Genomic DNA, 21,334 nt, shown 5'->3' on the forward strand with positions numbered 1-21,334 from the left:
ACTATGAGGGGAAATGGAGTTGAAAGATATGTCATTTTCCACAAACTTTTTAGGCCCCTTCACAGTCTGCCCACATTGTTTGAATAGTTAACAAACCAATCCCAATCACTTTCACATGCTGCTGCAAATGCAGCTTTTGAATCACTGCAAAGGCATCCAGTCTCTTCCTTGCACTAGGGTTCCAAACTGCCCCAGGGCAGTGCTGGACTAAAGGACTAGTTACCTCACGAGTTCTGCGTGCAGCTCCGGAGAAGTCAGGTGGCCCGGGGTCCCCGCCTGGCTCTGGCATGGTCCTTCGCTGCCCTCTGCTGGAACTCGGAGGGCCTTGCTCGCAGCATGGTGGAAGTCAGCCACCTCGGTCAGGCGCCTCTTCATGTCATTCAACAAAGTGATGTGCGCGGGGCTTTGAAAAAACCTTCTTCCAATGCAACCATCTATGGGTAACCTTAAAAATGTAAGCATAGGTCTATAAGTTTTCGATAACATCATGGCCCAAAGTGGCAGTGAATTAGCAAGTCAACTGATTATGGGTGTACAACCAGGAGCCTTGGTGGTGTGTAGCGGTTATGCATTGAGCATTGACGGCAGACAAGGTCAGCAGTTCAAAGCCACCAAATGCTCCATGGGAGAAACAGAAGGCTTTCTACTAGAAAACCCACAAGAGCAGTTCTACCCTGTCAGAATCAGGTGATGGCAATGAGTTTGGGGTTTTTTGGTATGTAACCAAATACAAATATATAAACCCATTGCCATAGAGTTGATTCAGACTTCTAGAGACCCCAGGCATTACAGAGTAGAACCAAATGCCACAGGGTTTCCTGGATGCCATCTTTCTGGAAGTAGATCACCAAGACATTCTGCTCCAGTGCCGACGGTGGGTCCAAACCACTCCCTTTCAAATGTGGCCACCCCTGGCCTGTGCTCTGTGTATCCCCGCTGCCATCAAGTCGTTTAGAACGCAAAGCAAATCGCATGGGTTTCCTAGGCTACCGATCTTTCCAGAGCAGCTGGTGTGCTGAACCACCAACCTTGCTGCTGGCACTCCAACGTGCACCCAGCAGCACCTCCAGGGCTCAGGCAGTAAACTAGCCCTCACCGTCCCTATCCCCAAGGGTCTTATGAGAGGGCCCAACGATACGGGTGCACGTAAAACAGAAGAATAAAATGTGACACCAAAATCAAGGTATTATCACCACTGAGAGGTAGAAAACTGATTAAAGATGAGCCCTGCGCTTGAAGCCCTTGCAGCAGGTAACAGAAGAATTGACAGTCTCAAAGGAGCGGACTAGGGAATGAAGAGTGGGTCGGGGACTGAGCTCGGAGCCAGGGAGCTGGTTCGAGGCAGGCAGCTGAAACGCTGGACACCCCAGCACACACGCACACACGGCCCCCTGGCTGCCACAGTCTGGTCGTGGTTCACCCCACTCCTCACCCAACAACCGTTCTGACTTACATCACACAAGAAACACGACATGCAAACAAAGGCAGGAGTGGCTTCAGACACGGGGGAACCCTGAGCACCTTACCCGTACTGTGGTCCTGGGCGGTGGAGATACAGGAGGAAGAACTTCTGCCAAATGAGTGGCAGCAGAGGGTGGTCAGAGGGCGTGAGCAGGGCCTGGTGGGCCCATCGGTAAATCAGCAGCCGCTGGAGGGACGGGACAATGGGGAGCTTCAGCTGGGCCTGGGCTTTCTACAAAAGAAGAGACTGTGAGCCACCCGGGTGTGACTCATGACTCGGCCAGCACAGCCGGCGCCCTCGCGGCGGGAAAACCAGCTCAAACGTGACACTGAGCATTCTTTTCATTTTGGTAGGAGAAAAATTATGTTGCATACAGCCTCCACTCACTACTGAACACATCCACTTCCCTGGCAGCAGAACAACAGGACAGCTCTTTTGTTTTTCTGACGAAACCGTTCCCAAAGCACCAAAGGGGAATGGGCTGCAAGAGCCATCAAGCAAGCCTTGCCTCGTTCCCATCCCTGAGCTTCAGCTGCATTTAAAACACGAGAGTGCAGGGAGCAGGGTGACAGGGGGCAAAGTCAACTTGACGATCAAGCTTGACGGGTCTCGCAAAAATCTGAAATTTTCAAAGACCTTTCCAGAATGATAAATTCCCCTCAAAGCCAAGTCTATCCTGTGGGGACTTCTTATGAATTCTAAAGGAATACATCAACTTTCCTCAATATTTTCAAGACTAAAGGTCAGCTGTGGAGTTACAAAGGGGGTTCAAATAGCTCATGAGAAAATCCCATATATCTTGCAATTCTGTTTTTCCATGAACCTTCTGAAGCTTCTGTGTATTATGAGCAAACTCCTGGCTTGCGTTCCAGACTCAGGAATACACCCTCCCAGGGACAGCAGTGCACACGGCACAAACCCACTTACTTTACAATAAGGACAATCACCTTCACCTGGGAAAACCACCCAGCCCGCAGGTTGTGGCTCTTGTTAAATAAACGTTGGGCAATTCTACAATTAACTACGGGTTTGGTTATGTGCTTTCCAAGCATTCGCAACAGCAACAAAAAGCACAGAAGCTCAAGAGCTACACGCATCCATCGACACTAAGTATAAGCCACCTTTCACCACACAAGTGCAGAACAGCTATTTGCACCTTCAGAGCTTGGTCAGGGGTAAAAGTAGAATTTATAACCAATTCCCCTTCGACAACTCTTCGGAGCTGGGAATCTTCTTCAAAGATGGATTCCATGTTCAACACAGTCCAGGCGAACCACACCTACAACGACACCGGGTACAGGAAAAGAGTGAGCGAGCGAGCGAGCAACCTCGGGATGACGAAGCAATCTTGACAGTCCTCGGGCTGACAATCTTATCACTACCCTCGGCCAGCATTTACAGGTTCTAAAGGTAACAGAGAGGGAAACTTTTATCTCCATCCCGATGGTCACGGGTATGAATTCAGATAAGATCAATCACTGGAAAACACCAAGCTCCTGTGGAAAGGGTCCCTTGGTAGTGAAAGGAGCTCTGCTCGCTGGCTGAGAGACTGGAAAGGGGCGGGCAGACACTGGCTCTGCGCCTACGCAGGACTCGCATGTCAGTAGCGAAGGGAAAGAGGAGTGAGCACGGTTTGAGTGCAGCGTCACAGTAGGAATGCAGCCACAAGAGAGCGGGTGGAATCCTACTCAATGCAGGTCTTTCCAACTCAGAGCAGGCATTTGTCCTAACAACTGGGCCGTCGTTTTTGACTTAGTCAAATATAGGTGGTCCCTGGTTCTGAACAAAACCGGTTCCTGTGTCTTTAAGTGGAATTTGTGGGTGAGTCTGAGCAGGTGCATACCGTTCTTACTTAGCTTCACGTTAGTGCAAGGAAGGAGCCCTGGAGGTGTATTAATTATGCACTGGGCTGCTAACCACAGGTCAGCAGTTCGTTTCTCCTCCCCTAAGGATTTACACTCTCAGAAACCCAAGCGGCAATCCCACCCACCCACAGGGTCACTACTGAGTCAGAATCCACAGAAGGGCAGCGATCTTTTGGGCAAGAAAAGACCTGAAACTGTTTCAATGATTAAAAAGTGCACAGGGCAGCAGGTGAGATGATCGTGAAGTAGAATTTGTTGAGAGGGGACACTGGTTCAAATGTGTGCAAGTCTACGTAACAGTGTGGGGCCTGAAGGAGGTATAAGTCAGTACCTCACTTTATTTTCATTATCATTGCCTTTTATTATCGGTATCCTTATAAAGCTCATCTCTGTGCTTGAACATTGAAAACATTACATGTAAACTCACAGATACATTCAAAAAATAATTTAAGGAGGACATTTATTAAGAAAGCAAAGACCACACAAAGACACAGAAACATCACCCCGATGAGGGGAGCCATTAGCACGAGGTCAAAATGACATCTGGGGATCCGGTCAGGGTGCTTGTGATGTGAGGTATGGAGCAAAGGGGGCTGTCACAAACTCATGACTGGTGGAAAATCAAGACATCACTGTTAGAGGTGGGACTACAGAAGCGGGAATGGGGCCACGACGGGCACACGGACATTGTTGGACAAAAGAGCTTACAAGATTAGCCTGTGGCTGCATGAGTCTGCAGTGGGCCTTATGGACTAGTATCATTATGGACTTGAGTTGGACTGGACTGGGATGTTTTCTTGATGTATAATAACTTCTTGTACAAAAGCTCTTTCTCACACATATATGAGTATCACTGGATTTGTTTCTCTAGTCAACTGGGCCCAACACAGCTATTAGAATTTATTCGTCAGGATGATAATGTTAAAGGTCACAGAGCTAACAAACAGTCACGCCTTGCTTTGGGGGTTTCCTACCTGGGTGGACGAGGCCACGCCCTCCACGAAGGACGGAGTGATGTTGCCAGCCACGATCCAGCTCACCAAGGAAGAGAGCAGACTGCGGTCACAGTGGTAGCCCAGAGCGTTCTACGAAGGGACAAGGCACAGAGCACAGAAACTTGCGGTACTTTCAGCTGTATCAGCAGTTGTCTCAGTGTAGTAGAAGATTCTGATAAGACCCAGATTTCAATAATTAGCCCATCAGCAGTGATAGTCCGGACAGCCGGCTACAGAGAAATGGAATACGCGGGTTCTCCTGGGGCGCGATGTGTACTGAATCACCACACACAGCCCTGAAAGCCATGGCCTTTGTGACACTCACACTATGTCTGGGCTGAGACCTGCCAATACATCTGTGGCCCTTCAGAGGGACTGGACAGCTTACTGGTCATGTAAATAAGGTGCAGGGACCTCTGCATGGGTAGGACCGTGCAAACACGGCATATGAAACCCTAAAGAGGGAACTACCTGTAAGTTCTCCCAGCCCACTAGGGTTCAAAGAGAGCCCATGCCAGAGTAGAATGTGGCCTCACTACCATCAAGAAAGAAGAGCCAGAGCCAAGAATGTCGTTTGGGCCCCGGGTGCCAGCATCGAGCTCTGGGACTAAGGAGACAGAGAGTTGTAATGGTGAACACCGCACAAGACGGTGAGCAGCGAGCCCGGCGCAGGAGCAGCCGCAGCAGCAGGAGACCCGCAGGAGGCGGCACTGTGGGAATCACAGCGCACGGAGCAAGACTTACCTACCAAGTGCCTGCAGCCAGGCTTGGTGGAGCTGCTGCCTCCAGGTGCTCAGTAGTACAACTAAAGAGCTTTGTAACAGACACTTGCCCCAGCCCTAGAGGGTGGGCCAGCCCAAGAGGCCACTGGCCAGGGAAAGGCCTGCCTGTGAGTGTGGCTGGATAACTGTGCTGATCAAAGAACTGCATCCTGAATCAATCCTGTGACCTCCCTAGTAAAGGTTTCGGGCCAGCTAGGAAGTAGAGTGCCTTGGGAGAGGTAGCTGGGAGAAGCGGTCAAACACACTTGGAGAGAAGACATATGCGCACAGTAATCAGCGTTGGTGACACTGGTGGCGAGACTCTCCCCGCCTCCTGCATTCAGAAGAGGGCAGGTGGCCCTTCCACACCATTCTGAAAGGTGCTCTTTCTTCTAATTTCACGGGGCTCCGTGCTAGCGGGCTGTGGATCCCATGGATCTAACGGGCTTACCTTGTGTTGCTGGTAGAGTAGTTTTTGCACACAGTCCTCCTGCATCAGCTGAAAAGCTGTTTTACACAAGTGGTCCATGAGGAAGAGGATGGGCTGTTCTCGGTACCATAGGTGCTGGCTTATAAGAGCCTGGACCCAGAACTCCAGCACAGCAACAGGGCCCACCTTGTGGGGTCGAGTGCTTACAGAGATGTGTGCCTGTGGGAGAGAAGGCTGAGGTGATGGAGCACAGGTAGCAGCTGGCCTCCATCCTCGCACTGCCCCACCATCTAAACCACCACTAGCATGATGGTAACAGCTTCCACTGCAACGCCCAATGCTGAACACAGGCCAGGCTTGACAGGACCCCGACACAGATATCTCTGGTTGGGAAGCCTGCCGAGGGGGTGTGGGGTGTGGGGAGTGCAGGGGTGCAGGGCCCTGACCTGGATCATGCCACTGAGCAGCTTCACGTTGTCCCCGTGGCTGGCTCCCGTCAGGTGCTGCGCCACCTTGTGGGTGACCTGCTGCGTGACACCCTGAGGGACACCGCTGTCCAGGTGCAGGAACAGGAGGAAGTGCGACAAAAACCTGCAAGCAACAGGACCTCCATCAGGAGAGAGCAGGCTGGCTGTGGCACGCTGCTTCCCGGGAACAGGCACGGGAAATGGCCACAGAACAGAGCTCTGTGGAGGATTCCCAAGACAGCTCCCGGAATTTCTGAGGGAACGTTTCTCAAATGTAGGTGTGGGTGTGCCTGCAGATGCATACCAGCCCCAGTGGCATCGTGGGTACACGTTGGGATGTGATCCATAAAGGTCAACAGTTCGAAGCCACCAGCCATTCTGAGAGAACTTCCTACTCCTTTCAAAAGTCTCAGACTCACAGGGGCAGTTCTACTCTGTGTGACAGGGTCGCTAACCACGCCACAGAAACACATGCAATTAACGAGCACTGGGGGGAAAAGCCACAAACACCACCGTGCTACCTCACTGCCAGCAAGAAGAGCGGAGGGCTTTCACAGCATTTGGTGGGCTCTGACTGGGGTCATCTTTACATAGCTGCAGAAGGGCTTTCACATCCGTGATAGGTAGGTTTATGGTGCCAACCTGGCCAATAGGAACAGGTGGGATTAATCAGGGAGCAGTTTGATTGGAGGGCAAAGGGATACATGGCACTACAAGGCCTGCCCCTTCTCTCTCTTGCTCTCTGGTGAGCTAAGCTCCCGAGGTACTGACTGCTGGTGACCGCCCTCCCCTCCACCCACCCTCTGTTTTGCCTTGCCCCAGGGAGGACTCTGCTGTCTGCTTCCTTGACCTTGGGCCCAAGAGGCCTCATGAGTTGAACTGAGCCCTCTGTACTGCTGTGTGGACTAATTGGCTGCTCTAGTCCTTGCTGTGCAAACCTACCCATATCTGTGTCCTGGTTTTGTTTCTCTAGAGAGCCCTGCCCACCACAGCGCCATCCGGTGGGCGTATGCTGGGGTCATCTTTACACAGGGTGGGCCATGGGAGCTCTCAGGGCTGCGCTCACAATCATGGCCTCGGTGCCCAGGCTCCCTTCTCTGCTCTCCCAGGGCTTCACTAAGCTCTTCCGTCCCCACCTCACCTGGCAGCCCCTACCCGTTCCTGACGTCTCACGCACAATGTTCCTTCCTCAGTGCGTCCCTAAGCAACCCCCACCTAAAAGATGCCTAACTCACAGACCTTTCTCACGACACCCTGGCGTGTTCCTTCAGATCTTAAAATTGGTAACTATGCTCTCTGCAGAGGTGGTGACGCCCCGTGTGTCTGAGGGCAGAGCCAGGACCGGGAGCTGTGACGGGTGATGTAGGGCTGCCACACAGCACAAGAGACAGGCACAGGCCCTGGCCCTCCAGAGGGCATTGCCACAGGAGAAGCAGAACCCGGCGAGAGAGACAGAGAAACAATTTGAGCAGCCTGGCAATTCTTTGGGGCCTGTACTGCGTGCACTGTAAGATGTCTAGTGAGAGCCCGTCTCTACCCAGAAAATACCAGCAATACCACGATTCCCAGCTGTTCATGAAAACCAAAGATGTCTTCTGGTTATTACCAAATGTCCTCAGGGGCCAACATCAGCCCTGGCTGAACCCTAAAGTTCATAGGAGGCTCTGAAGCCCCGCTCCCTCCCAAGCATGCAGTCAACACAGACCTTTCTGATGACACTGGTCTGCACTGGGTTTTCACCTGCCGTCAGGGATCCTAATATCCCATGTAACTTGACCATTGTATGCCAATAAATATCCTCTACCTTCCATAGAAGGGAGCCCTGGTACGTAGTGGTTATACACAGGGCTGCCAATTGCGAGGTCAGCAGTTCAAAACCACCAGTTACTCCTCAGGAGAAAGATGAGGCTTTCTATTCCCATGGAGAGTGACACCCTTGGAAACCCACCGGGGCAGTTCCACCCAGTCCTCTAGGGTTGCTGTGAGTAGGAATCGGGAGTGAGAGACTCCGGAGAGTGGTCCCCCATCTTTGTTACAGCGCTCTGGCGTCAGCCTGCATGTTGTAAATTCCAAACCAGTCTATGTGTGTCCCATGCACAATGTGTCATGTTCATTACTGCTGCTTGGACACAGCCATCTCTGCTTAATGCTGGGAGCACTCTTCCCAGAATCCAACGGAAACAAGCCAGATGTTTCCAATACTAACCACATATAAGCAATCCAAGCACACTCTTGATCAGACAACTAGGATCATCAAACCGCCTGCATTCTAAACTGGGGTTTTCCGTCTCCTAAAAACCACCACTGAAATGGCAGCTCCCAGATTCCACTTCCGAAACTAACAGCCACAGTCACTCGCCTTGCGGAGCTGCTCTCCACAGATCCTGCCACAGAGGAAGGGTACTCACTGTTCATTCTTCAGGAGGTAATACTGGCACGGGTAGAATAAAGGAAGAATCTTATCCAGGACATGGACCACGGTTCTCAAATGCCTCGACTGAACCAGAACCCCCAGCAGCGGGATGCCTTCCGCACAGAACTTCTCAATGCTGTAGAGAAAGGAGAGGACAATGAGGGCACAGGTGGCCAGTTCATGAAGCCATGTCCCAGCTGGCATCCTGCCCTGAGTTCCTTGGGCTCCGACAAGTCTTTCTTTGCCCAGTTTTCACAAGGAAACATTAAACCAGAACTCTGGACTAGAACTAGACCTAGAACTCTGGAAGTAGAATGGTGCTTTGGTATTAACCAAAGCGTGTCTCCCCAAAACGTGCTACAAATATAACCTCTATGTCGACGGTGACAATCTCATTTGGGAAAGGGCGGCCTTGTTAAGAGACAGGATCAGAGGAGACTGTGTTTTTGCTACAGCAGCACGAGATCTAAGACAACTGCGAGGATGGCCCAGGGCCTGGGCAGTTTTCCATTCTGCTGTGCAGAAGATGCCATCTAACAACAGCTGATGAGAGACACAATTTGGTGCCAAAGGGCGGACTGCTTCTTCACTGGCAGATGTGGAATTGGGTAATGGATAGAGGCTGAAAAGCCTTAAATGACCTAACAGTAAAAGCCTGGTGGCACAGTAGATGCGAGCTCAGCAGTTCAAACTCAGGAGAAAGATGAAGCTTCCTGCTCCTGTCAAGATTTACAGCCTCAGAAACCCGCAGAGGCAGTTCTACTCTGTCCTATAGGGTCACGCTGAGTTGGAATCTGGGTGACAGTGAGGGGAAACCTGGACTTCCTTGAAGAGAAGGTCGGCAGAATTACGGATGTCAAAGACAATGCCGATGAGGGTCAAGAAAGAGAAAGTCTCCGCCACTGTGCGAACACAGAGCACCAGGAACAGAATGTTGCAAGAACTCTGAACATGCCACGTGCTCTGGCACAGCTGTACAAGAGAACGATGACCATGTGACTGGCCACTGGACGAAAGGCCATGCTTCCTCTGGAGTGGCAAAGAGTGTCTGAATCATGTTCGAATGCTAGACAGAGGGTGTGAACTTGGGTATCTGGCTAAGAAATAAGATCTCACGGGCCCTGTGATTTCTTCCCGCTGCTTATATAAAATGCAAGAGGAGAAAGGATCCCAATGGGAACAGAAATCAATGATTTCAAAACTGTGATTGTACAAACTAAGGACAGTGTCCTAGAACATTCACAAAGGACACAGCTCTCTTTTCTGGCCAGAGCCTTTGTAATGCCCACCGAATGACCTTTCTTGATGGCTCTGGGTAAGGCACCAACAGGATGCAGTTAGGATTGGTAACCGCTGGTTGGCTGGGAATGCCACCCTGCTGGGTAGAAAAGGAACCGTCTGAGAAGCAGGCAGGGGGAGCTCTCTTGCAGCCAGGAGTAGGGCACATCCTTTCATTCTGAGATCCCTGTGCACTGAGCTTCCTTGGTCCAGGAGACAGCTTTGACTCCGGAGGAGCGGCTGCAGCATCAGAGCCAGAGTATTCACAGGGACTTCCCAGGTAAGAGAGCGAGGCGAGCTGAATGCTATCGGGAAAGAAGCTGGCTTGTGAAGTGGGTTGCCTCCAGAAAACTGGGGGAGGAAGATTTGCTGGCCCACAAGTTAGAGCTGCGCACCTCTGGGCGGAGGCCTAAGATGAAGAGGCATGCCCTCTGGGGCATGTCCTGGCTTTGTAACACCATGGACTGGCCAGAGGCCCAGGGGCCAACAACCAGAGAGAGGTCTGCCTGTGGGCACAGCTGAGAAGAGGCTATCCTGTCTGAGTAACTGTGTCCTGAGCATCTGTAACATGTGAATTCCTTAGTAAACCAGGACTTGTGTGACAATTACAATGAATTACTACGCCCAGCTCAGAGTGGAAGAGTGGGCTGAGAACAGAAGCAAATCTGGCCTCAGCCTCATAGGGCTTTGCCTGGGGTGCCTGATGCCAACAATGACTTCCTTTATCCCCACCTAAATGGTGGCACAGCGGTTATACATCAGGCTGTGATCAGCCAGGTGTGCAGCTTGAAACCATCAGTCACTCTTCAGGAGACAAATGGGGCTTCCTACTCCCGTAACAAGTTAGTCTCAGAAATGCACAGGGACAGGTCTACCCTGTCCTACAGCATTGCTATGAGTCAGCATCCACTCCACAGCAATGAAAACATGGGTATGCTATAATGAGGGGATAAGCTGGTACAAATGTGTCCTGTGTCAACGGGGCAGCACTGGCCCTTGAAAAGCTACCAAGGTTTATTATTGGACCCTCAATTCTCCCTAAACAGGTTTGGGGGAGGGTTCAGATCTGTGAGGTGTGAAAGATGACAGCCAAGAACCAGTGACCACAGCAAAAGTGGCAACCCGGGGGATTTGCTGTCCTGTACCTGTGGCCCACAGCTGTCATGGACAAGGCGAGGTAGCAGCCCACGGGCATGCCTGCTTTCACAGCCTTCAGGAGAGGATGGAACGTGGGTGACTCTGTCATGTCGGGGACCATGCTGGAGAAGGGGACAGCTGGGCAATTCTGCTGCAGTCCATAATCGTTTTTGTGCAGTTTTAACCTCAAGATCAAGTTCCAGGCCCACTGGTTAAATGAGGTCTCAGGTGTCTCTCCATAGCGCACGATGCTGGCCAAATATGAAACCTAAAACAAGTATTTATTTTAAACCACGTCAATCACATCAATTAAATCCGTAAGTTCACCCACCCATCTCCTTTCACCTCCAGGAGGAAATACTGCTTAAGTGACTCAAGTCACCTTTACTACACGACATCTGAAGCAATTTCTCAGGTGGTGGTGGTGGTGGTGGTAGTGGTGGTGGTGGGTGGGTGTGTGTGGGTGTGTGTGGGTGGGTGGGTGTGTGTGTATCCTCAGTAGCAATTCGTGTGTGTGTGTGTGTGTGTGTGTGTGTGTGTGTGTGTGTATCCTTAGTAGCAATTCGTGTGTGTGTGTGTGTGTGTGTGTGTGTGTGTGTGTGTGTGTGTATCCTTAGTAGCAATTTTTTGCAAAAGCAATTTCCCACAACTGACCACTTCTACTTAGGAGTGAGTCACTTTGTGAGCCTAATCTAAGTCAGTTCAAACAAATGAGAAATGATATCAAAATTGATCCCCATTCAGCTGGGGTGGGTGTCAGCCAATTTTGGTGGGATACAAACTCCCGCTATGGCCAAATTCAAACTATCCCCAGTTTAATAAGCAGCTTTCAGAGCTCCCAAACATTTACCACCACCAGGAGCTGCGAGGTTAAAATGATCATGTGGAGGCCGCTTCTTAAAAACTTTTGTTACTCAGAAAAGAGTTGTATGAGCCCCCTAATGAAACGATTCAAAAAAAGTTACAAAACACTTTGTTAATCACAGATCTCAGCTGCAACAGGGATGGGGAGTATGCGGTATGTGGGCTAGGTAAGGGCTGAGATCATCAATGCCAGCTGACATCACACGCCTCACCAAAGAGAAGCTGTCCAGCCGTCACATGACTCACGCACTGCCATCGTGTCAATTCTGACTCTTGGTGGACCCTACAGGACAGGGCAGCACTTCCCCTGTGGATTCTCCCAAGACTGTAACTCTTTAGGGGTGCAGAAAGCTTCATCTTTCTCTCAAAAAGCGGCTGGTGGTTTCAAACTGCTGACCTAACTGTTAGCAACCCAACACATAACCACTCTGCCATCAGGGCTCTCGCCATCACATTAGGGGTGAGTTAATTAAATGTTTGACTAATTTGTAGCAGGCTACTTTTTAAGGTGATAATCTTATGGCCCATAAATGATGTTAAAAATATCTAAATGGCCCTTGGCAGAAAAAACGTTGCCCAGCCCTGGTCCAAGGAGCCCTGATGGCCAGTGCTTTCAGCCCCCAGGTATCTACCAATAAAAACTGATATGCTCAAAACAGAAGAGAGAAAAGTACCTGCTTCATACTTTCAGAAAGAAGCCCAGCATATGGCTTCTGTGCCAGGTACTTCTGGTAAGCTTCCAGAACCATCAGAGCCACGTCTGCATGGACTGCTTGGTTCAGATGAAGGACACCCTTTAAGAAATAATAATAACCACAAATATACCATGTTGGCATTTGGTACCTTTGAACCAAAAGACGAAAAGCAAAAGATGATCTTGGATTTAGAAACTAAGTTTCCCCAAAGTCACATCCCTTACAGTGAGGTCATAACATGGCAGCAGGAAAAACTGTTAATATTCAAGAGCTGTTACACTGCACCTAGACAGGTGTGACCCTTGACCATCTCCCATGCTAGACAAAAAGTTATTTTTTAATTAAAGCCCCACTCCACCCAGAATCCACCTCCAAAAAAACCTGGGCTGTAAATTAAGGGCGTTGCCATAAGCCAGGCAAATGTTTAATGAATAAAGTCCACATTCCCTTATTTTATCAGGAAAAATTAAGCATTCAGCAATACTGTTTGAAAGCCACTGAATTTCCTATCCCACCTTCGTTTGTAGCCTGAAGAAATGGCAGTCAACCCCTGGTAATCACCAACTATCAATCGTAATCACTACCACGAATGAGTACTGATCGTGTGCGAGGAACTAGCCTGATCGCTTTATGTCTCTGGACTTTTGGGATCCTTGCAGCAATCCTGAGGTGGGTCCTGGTAGCATCAATATTCAGAGATGAACCATGGAAGCCCAAGGCATTCAGGGTCATGCCACCGGGAAGGGGTGCAAGCAGGACCACAAGCCAGGTGGCCTGGCTCAGAGCGCACCCTCTTCGTCAATGAGCAGTGCTTCCAAAGATGGGGGGTGGGGGGCAATCACATGCCAGACAAACTGACGGCTGGGAGAGGAGGAAGCGGGAGCAGTAAGAGCAACCAGGAGGAACTGCAGGAGTAGCCAGATAAAAAGCCACAGATGCAGGTGGTCTGAGGAGTGTTCTGTTAGGGTCTGTTCAGTGCAGGGCAGTTTATCTTCCTTGAAGAAACAAATCACTTTGCAAAACAGTAGTGAAGACCCTGAGCCCTGATCTAGCAGAAAGCGTGTCTTTGAAATACGTGTCTGCAGGACCCACCTTCTCTAGAAATGGTTTCAACACATACCTGTCCATCAAACCCCCAGTTGAGTCCTTCCAGAATAACACAGGCCAGTTTATTCTTCACCGCTGTCAGGTTATAATTCAATAACCAGTCCCGAATCACGGCGATCTCAGAGGGAGAAGGTCGCCAGAGATACAAAGGCAATTCTTTGAACAAGTACAAGGAAACCTTATTTAAAAGAAAACAATCATTAGGGAATCATCCTACCTCGCTACTCACTCACTGCTATCAAGTGGACGCCGACTCACAGTGACCCTAAAGGGCACTGTTTACCGTAACTGTTTATGGGAGCCCAATGCATAACCATGACACCACCAGGGCTCCTGATAGTGATTGCTACAGTACTACACCATTACACTGCTGGCCAAAAACTTCCCCAAAAAGAAGTGAGGTTTTGTTTGATTTTTAGACCCCTGAAATGGCAAGTGTGACTATAAATTAAACCTCATGCTACATCAGAATCACATTTTTGGCAATTGCTTGTGAAGGTTAGCTTTGGGTACACACTTCACTTCAGGAAAACCACCCTAACAAACAAGGCCCAAATTCAAAGCCATCATAAGTCAAGGGACAGGCACCCACTGTGCCACACTGGGTTACAGAGGATGAGCAGTCAGCAGTTTCAGTGGGGTCACTGCCAACGCATGGCAACCCTGTGCTGGGGCAGACTGTGCTCCGTGGAGCTTCCAGGGCTGTGACCTAGTGGAAGCAGGTCTCCAGGCCTTTTCAAAGGTGACTCTCGGTGGGTCTGGGCCAGGGGGGACGCAGAGGCGACATCGTGAAAGGGCCCTTTGCGAACACAACCTCATTGGGAGTCATCCCACCACTCTTGAGACTCTGGAGCCCATTTGCCATGACAGCCTTCTTCTGAGGATCTCACAGCCACATTACAAAATCCTCACGAAGCAGTGTTTGCTTCAAGGGATCGCCACACAGGGAGTCCCATTTGGTCATACAAGGAAGGAAGTCCACAGGGACCCAGGTCACAGTATGGATGACCCTGGAAAGCATTACACCAAGTGAAAGAGTTGCTCACAAATGACAATACACAAGTCACCACAGGAGAATGTAGGACTCTGCTGACAAACTGTCCACAGCAGACTAATCTACAGAAGGGAGCTTGGCGGTTGGTTAAGGCTTTGACGGGGTGTGTGTGTGGGGAGGGTGTATTTGAGAAGTGATGACAACATTCTGAAAGTGACAGTGGCTGGAACCCACTGACCTATACATTGCAAACATCTGAATTGTACTGCGTATAGATGATGTCTCGCGCAAGCTATTAACAAGCATTCATAAAAACTACAAAAACGGTTATGACCAACTGCAGGAATAAATGATGTCTGTGGCTGGCTCTACCTACCTACATGACTACTTGTAATTTTGCATTTTTAATGAGTTAACTAAGGCCACCTTTTCTAACGGGAGTTGCTTCTTCCTGGTGTAGAACACAAGAAGTATGAGAGCCAGTCAAGAGCACTACTCGAGTCAGCGAGTCCATAGGAGGAGACGTAAGCCAAACGATCCACACCTTTTTAAAAGCAGCAACTCACTGCCAGCAGGCAGGCTGGGCAGCACAATGCTCGTGAGTGAAGTTCGCCCCGCTGGACCTTCAGGGATCAGTCATGCCCAACAACCTTCCCACGGTCCCCATCGTTCCATTACTTCAGGATTTTTAAAAACCACCACCACCAAAGAAGGCAAGGTTCTTACCATTCCAACCTGGTCAATGGTCTCTCGAACTCTATCCAAAATGACAGAAATGATCTCGGGGTGAACAGCTGTGATGCCTGCTAAAAGCTCGCGGCCCACCTTGGAAAACGTCTCTCTGGTGGACAGGGAGATGTAAGACACCTGAAAGGCCGGAAGGGGGTGGGGGGAATACTTTGAATGCCAATAATCAGTAGAAACTCATTTCTCCATTTCCACCTGGGCCTCCACCTCGTGCCGGGTTACAAAGTACATGTGTGCGAACAGCTTAGTAGAGCACGACCCTGGAAAGGGCTTCAGACCACCCAGTCCTGGCATTTTCCTGCTGGTGGACTAAGATAGTGGGGTAAGATAGCAAATTCCAGGAATCTTCTTGGGAGATAATTTGGCTTGAGTTTACATGGGCAGTCTGAAGGAACTCTTCATTAAATAAGCCGATGCACACCAGCCTAGCGTGTAGATGGACACGTACGCTTTCTAACGCACACAGGACTCTTTGTTGTTTTGGTGTCACTTTGGGTCATGTCCCAAGATCCTCGGGGTCTCCTCCATGAGGAATGGCTCAAAAGGAAGTGAAGGAAGCAGTGACTTCACGCCAGTCTGTCATTTTCGAAATAAAAAGCCCACAGTGAATGGCAACGTGTCTTTTCTAAGATGGGCAATTAATGGCAGGGTTTAAAATTTTTCCAGAATTTTCTATCACTTGGCTTTGAAGTCAGGTTTCCACAAAGCTAGAGTGGTAGAAAGGTGAAGACTGAGCCAGGGCGGGGGTGGGTGGAAACAATATAGAAACTACAAAGAGCTGGTTGGGGCCAGGTTGTCTGTGCCTCACAACTCAACCATCGCATGTCAGGAGACAGTAGGGGACTGGGTTGGCGAATGGAACCAGGAGCACAACCACAGACAAGGTTAGAGAGCCTTTGTCTGCATACATATTTGCACGTGCTAGAAATACATCCATGCATATAGCAGAGCAAAAACAAACAGGACAGTCACGAAAACACCCCTCCGCCAAAACCAATTCCTTGTGGTAATGAGCCATTTGGGGGCTTGGGAATTTAGGGCTACAGTCTTAGGGGACAGCTAAGTCAGCGTTCACAAAGACATTCTATACCCTACTGTGGTGAATTGCCCCTGGGGTCTTCAAAGCTGGCAAGCGGCCATCAAAGACACCAACTCTCAGTCTCCCCTAGTCTGGAGGAAAGATGAGCAAAGACCCGTATGGGGACAGGGGACACGTGAACACCAGCCTCCATGACGCTGAGACTGTGCGTGGTGACACTGCTCTGCTCTGGACCACAGAGGGTTCTGGAAAGAATGGAGGGGGGAAGCAGAGCAAAATACAACATCATAGGAAAGACGGGACTCACTGGTCTGCTAGAGACCGGCGGAACCCCCGACCTACCCTTAGACACCCTTCGAATCTGGAAGGGAACTCAACCCCAGAGCATCACCTTTCAGGTAAACGACAGACAGCCCAGACAAGAACAACATCCTCCTCAGAGTAAGCAGTCACAGGGGCCCAAAGGGCAGCACTGCCCTCAACAAAGAGCAGACGGCGGGAAGGGAAGCCCAGGGAGGAATTTCAATTAACATTATGAAACAAAATGTGTATAAATGGTTGGATAGAAACCTAATTTGCTCTATTAACTTTCACCCCCACCACAATTTTAAAAATGTTTTTTTACATTAAAAATAAAGATAGTTGAGGGACAATTCACTTTTTTAATGTTCCCTCTAGCAAAATGGTGTTCTTTTTGGTTCTTTATCCCCTCCCATATACACCATCAAGAGCTAGGTAGTTATACTTTTTTAAAAGCAATTTCAAAAGAGTCAACGAGTAAACAACCCCAAAGCAGCATGTTTTGCTTCTTTCTGAAACCGAACATTCTAACCTCGTATATCTCCAGAACAATGATCTTTATGAAGTCTTCATCCACGTCGGTCCTTCTGGCCTGAGCCATCTGAGCAAACGTCGTCAGAAGGCAAATCTCTTCCGAGCTGTTCATGGAAGACAGACACTTCTCAAAGTTCACAAAATGCTCTGGATCTGCGGGGTCGGATCCAGAAGTAATGAGGGAGGGAAGAGAATGCACTTGCATCAGTTTAAATTACTCTACCAAATGGGGAAGAGGTGTAATGTTTTAAATAAATGCTTAAAAAGATACAAAAGCTCTCAATGTTATACAAAATGGATTTCCACTGGCCTCAGGAAGGAGGCTGGACGAGACGGCCTCTGAGTCTTTCAGCTCACAGCCATCAGGTCCCTCCGTCTCGTGTGACCCAGTCAGACAGCAGAACTGGCCCTGTGGGTCCCTTAAACTGGCTGCCAGCAAGTCCATGTTGACTCGTAGCCCTCCTCTGTGGGTTTCCGAGCCCAGTCTTTCTCCTGCGGAGCTGCTGGTGGTTTCCAACTACCGACCATGAGGACTGAAGTACAATGCTATGGTAACCACTACGCCACCAGGGCTCCTCAGGGCTGAAAGAGAAAGCCTCGAAATGGCTGGTGGGTTGGAACTACTATCTCACCAGGGCTTATCAATCAGCATCATTAGGTGAGACGCCTTCGAAGTCCGTACTACTGCCAGAGCCAGGCACACTGAAGCTCCTTGACGCCTGTCAGTCAAACCAATGAAGACCCTACTGAGTATAACTCCAACTAGCTAACTACTCGGCACAGACCTGGCATTTACCACAAGACAGAATGGGGCAGGGACTGACAACTAAAGCCACAGCTGACATAAAACCAGTAAGGCGCATGTGATAAAAACAGTAGGGCAGCGCAATGGTTAAGCACTCGCTGCTAACCAAATGGTTGGGTGTTCAAAACCACACGTGGCTCTGCAGGCAGAGCTGCTCCATAACGACTACAGCCTGGGGACTCCTACGAGGCCATCTACTCTGTCCTCTGCAGAGGTCACGAGTGGGAATCAACTCGACAGCAGTGGGTTCGGATTGCCTGTGCCCGCGATATTTCTACTGTGTCACTAGGGGGCAGTGTGAGCAAACATTGCATTACAGGGCAGAAACCCAGAGGTTGCAAAAGTCAAGTGTAACAAGGGAGGTAAGTTTTGGGGGGGGGGATTCTTCCGATGTAACTTTGGGCACTGAAAAGGCAATGAGTCCACAATTCGTTTTGCACGTATACAAACGAGAAGTCAGCAGCAGTGCATCAAATTCCTTCTGTTTTTAACATAACTCCATGTGGCCCTTACCAATCTGTATTTCCCATCCCCAAACTAGGTTTGTGAGAGGCTAGGACAGGGCATTCCCAGGATATGGAAAACTGGGGCTACTGTTCTAAGTTACAATGCTTCAAGGTATAGGGAAAACACACACACACACACACACACACACACATCTACAGAAAGAGAAAGAATTTCCTAATTAGCTTTTTTAACATGGCCAATTAGGGTCAAGAAGGGATGGCAAAAGCTTTAAAATGACAAAGTCAAGGGGACAGAAAATATCAACCTAAAGAGAAAAAAAAAAATTTCCCCTTGATACTTTGTAAATCTTACAAGATTCAAGTTTTTCTACCCAGTTTCTTACCCGCCCCCCCTTTTTTAAAATGTATGGGTTAGTCTGAAAAATACTGCTAGCAGGCATCCAATTATACATAGGTGGGTTTATTCTTTTTTTAAAAACCATTTTATTGGGGTCTCATACAACTCTTATCACAAGCCATACGTCCTTATACTTACATACAACTCTTATCACAAGCCATACATCCTTATACATACATACAACTCTTATCACAAGCCATACAAAGCACCTTTGTACATTCATTGCCCTCATCATTCTCAAAACATTTGCTCTCCACTTAAGCCCCTGGCATCAGCTCATTTTTCCCCTCCCTCCCTGCTCCCCCCTCCCTCATGAACCCTTGATAATTTATAAATTATTATTTTGTCATATCTTACACTGTCCGACGTCTCCCTTCACCCACTTTTCTGTTGTCCATCCCCCAGGGAGGAGGTTATATGTAGATCCATGTAATCTGGTTCCCCCTTTCCACCCCACTTTCCCTACTATACATAGGTTTTTTAAAAATCATTTTAATCCAAACAAATCAATGCTCTGTAGCTGAGGGGTGGTGGTAGAACATCAAATCACACCGAGTTTTCAGCCAAATTATTTTTTTTAAGTACATCTGCCTATAACTTTACCTAATTTATTCAAATAATGTAATTTTAAAACAGCTCTAAGAGATCATTTGGATGAAGGGGGCAACAAGATTCAACCAGAGGGGAATGGCGCGGGGTGTGTGGAAATGATGGAAGCCGGGCCAGGCACTGGGTCAGTGTTGGTTCTGAGGCAAAGTGATGGTGTGCTCTGTGAACCTTCACTGAGTTCACAGTCAAAAAGGTTGAGGTTTTGTTTTTTTAATTATGGGAATGACTGGGGACAAAAGCCAAACAACTTTCTAGAAGTCAATTGGACCCTATTTGTTAAGGATCACACTGTAAAAATAGGGTGGTTTCCACAGGGCACTTCCGAAAAGCTAGACTAGTGTCTTCTGGGGACTCACTGACGTTGGGTTTGAACAAAACAACTAAGAGCAGCCTGTCCACGTCAGTCTTTACGCAAGAGCAACAGGGTCCACCCTCCCAGAGCCGGACGGACGCAGTCACGGAGGGCCCGCTGTACCTTGGAGCCACGTCTTGCACTGGGCCGTCGCGAGGGTGGCACTGAGCTTCTCCAGGCTCCCACAGCCCGCCTGGTGCATGAGGTAGAAGAGCTTCCACAGCATGGGGACGGACAGGGTCCCAAAGGGCATCTCAGACATAAACAGCCAGATGCCAAGTCTGCAGGTTTTGAAAAAGAACAGGGATAGTTTGATGCATCAGTCAGCGAGAGCACACCAAGGCAGTACACAGACTTTCAGCTCTGAGAGAACAGAGCAAGCTCTTAAATCACAGGACAGCCATTTCTGTAACACGCTCCTGCCATAAGCACCTCACATGCGAATAGAAGAGATGGTGTGTGTGTCGAGACGGAGGACCAGAGTCTATTAACAGTCCTAAACCCTAAAATCCTACAGTAACACAGCACGAAAACTACAATCAGCAGATTGTGTGTGCCAATACGAGGCACCTAGTTTGCCTGACGGAAGGCACATTAAAGGAGCCTGGTGGCACAGTGCTTAAGCACATGGTTGTTAAGCAGATTAGTGGTTCGAGCCCACCAGCTATTCCTCAGGAGAAAGCTGGGGTTGTCAGCGTCTGTAGAGGTGGGTTTACAGCCTCCGGACACTACACGGCAGTCCTACTTTATCTTATGGGTCACTATGAGCCAGAGCAGCCTGACAGCAAAGCGCCCTGCTGGGTTGTTCTATAGGCACGACAGCTGGCTGTGTAAAGGTCACTGGTGGAAATATAGGTTAGGCAAAGGACTGCTGACCACAGGCCATTATTCCAAGCCCGCCAGCTGCTCATACAGGAAAGATGAGGCTGTCCGCTCCCATCAAGGTTTAGTTTCAGAAACCCTCTAGGGTCGCGAAGGGTCAAAATCGACGTGGTGGCAGTGGGTTTGGTGGGGATACAATTGGATGTATAACAGAATTAATCCTTGTTTCCCTTGCTCACGGCTGTCCTAAGAGTTCAGGAGTGGAAAAACTGAGACATCAAAATGCAGGCATTTTAAGATGGAAAGAAGCCTGTGGTAGTTACATAATCTGGTGTCAATTTGTGCAGGGGTGGAGTCTAGCCTGTCAATTAGGTTACAGCTTGATGACCTCCTTTGGTGCCATGGAAATAAATAGCTCGCTGGAGGCAGGACGCAGATACACTCCCTGCAAGACATTTCTGTCAAGACCCATGGAGCTACGCTAGAGCCTCAGAGCTGGAGGAGCCACGCGGAGACCCCTGCCAGCACTGAGATGTTCCACTGCCACAGGATCCACAAGACTTTCCACCCACTGGACTATGATCATCCTGCATTTGACATTGCATGCGTTGCATGAGTCTGAAGAGGAATTTATAGATTGGTATCAGACAATATCGGACTCATGGACTTGATCTGCACTGGACTGGGATGTTTTCTCAATATTCAATTGCTCGTATAGATAAAGCTCTGTCTTATACACATGAGTGTCTATGAATTTGTTTCTCTATTCTACCCAGACTGACACGCCTAAAAGA

The 21,334-nt window shown here is 49.2% G+C and overlaps 1 protein-coding gene across 3 annotated transcripts in view; it reads right to left on the bottom strand.

Moving 5' to 3' along the window:
* The window catches only part of EPG5 (ectopic P-granules autophagy protein 5 homolog), a 98,917-nt gene that overhangs the window by 49,452 nt on the left and 28,131 nt on the right, over positions 1-21,334 (bottom strand). For 2 of the 3 annotated variants that reach the window (XM_013004729.2, XM_045296292.1), the window contains exons 11-23: positions 19,842-19,999; positions 17,087-17,241; positions 15,195-15,335; positions 13,488-13,652; positions 12,347-12,466; positions 10,817-11,076; positions 8,389-8,529; positions 5,960-6,104; positions 5,535-5,732; positions 4,302-4,412; positions 2,619-2,741; positions 1,527-1,693; positions 224-445 (exon numbers count right to left, since the gene is read on the bottom strand). In XM_013004729.2, the coding sequence (XP_012860183.2) occupies positions 224-445; positions 1,527-1,693; positions 2,619-2,741; positions 4,302-4,412; positions 5,535-5,732; positions 5,960-6,104; positions 8,389-8,529; positions 10,817-11,076; positions 12,347-12,466; positions 13,488-13,652; positions 15,195-15,335; positions 17,087-17,241; positions 19,842-19,999 (2,106 nt within the window). The remainder of the gene's footprint in view (positions 1-223; positions 446-1,526; positions 1,694-2,618; positions 2,742-4,301; positions 4,413-5,534; positions 5,733-5,959; positions 6,105-8,388; positions 8,530-10,816; positions 11,077-12,346; positions 12,467-13,487; positions 13,653-15,194; positions 15,336-17,086; positions 17,242-19,841; positions 20,000-21,334) is intronic. The other variant, XM_045296294.1, reaches the window with a different exon arrangement.

Source organism: Echinops telfairi, unplaced genomic scaffold (assembly GCF_000313985.2).
Source record: "Echinops telfairi isolate 266 unplaced genomic scaffold, ASM31398v2 ScPeMD7_7400;HRSCAF=8409, whole genome shotgun sequence".
Taxonomy (NCBI): Eukaryota; Metazoa; Chordata; class Mammalia; order Afrosoricida; family Tenrecidae; genus Echinops; species Echinops telfairi.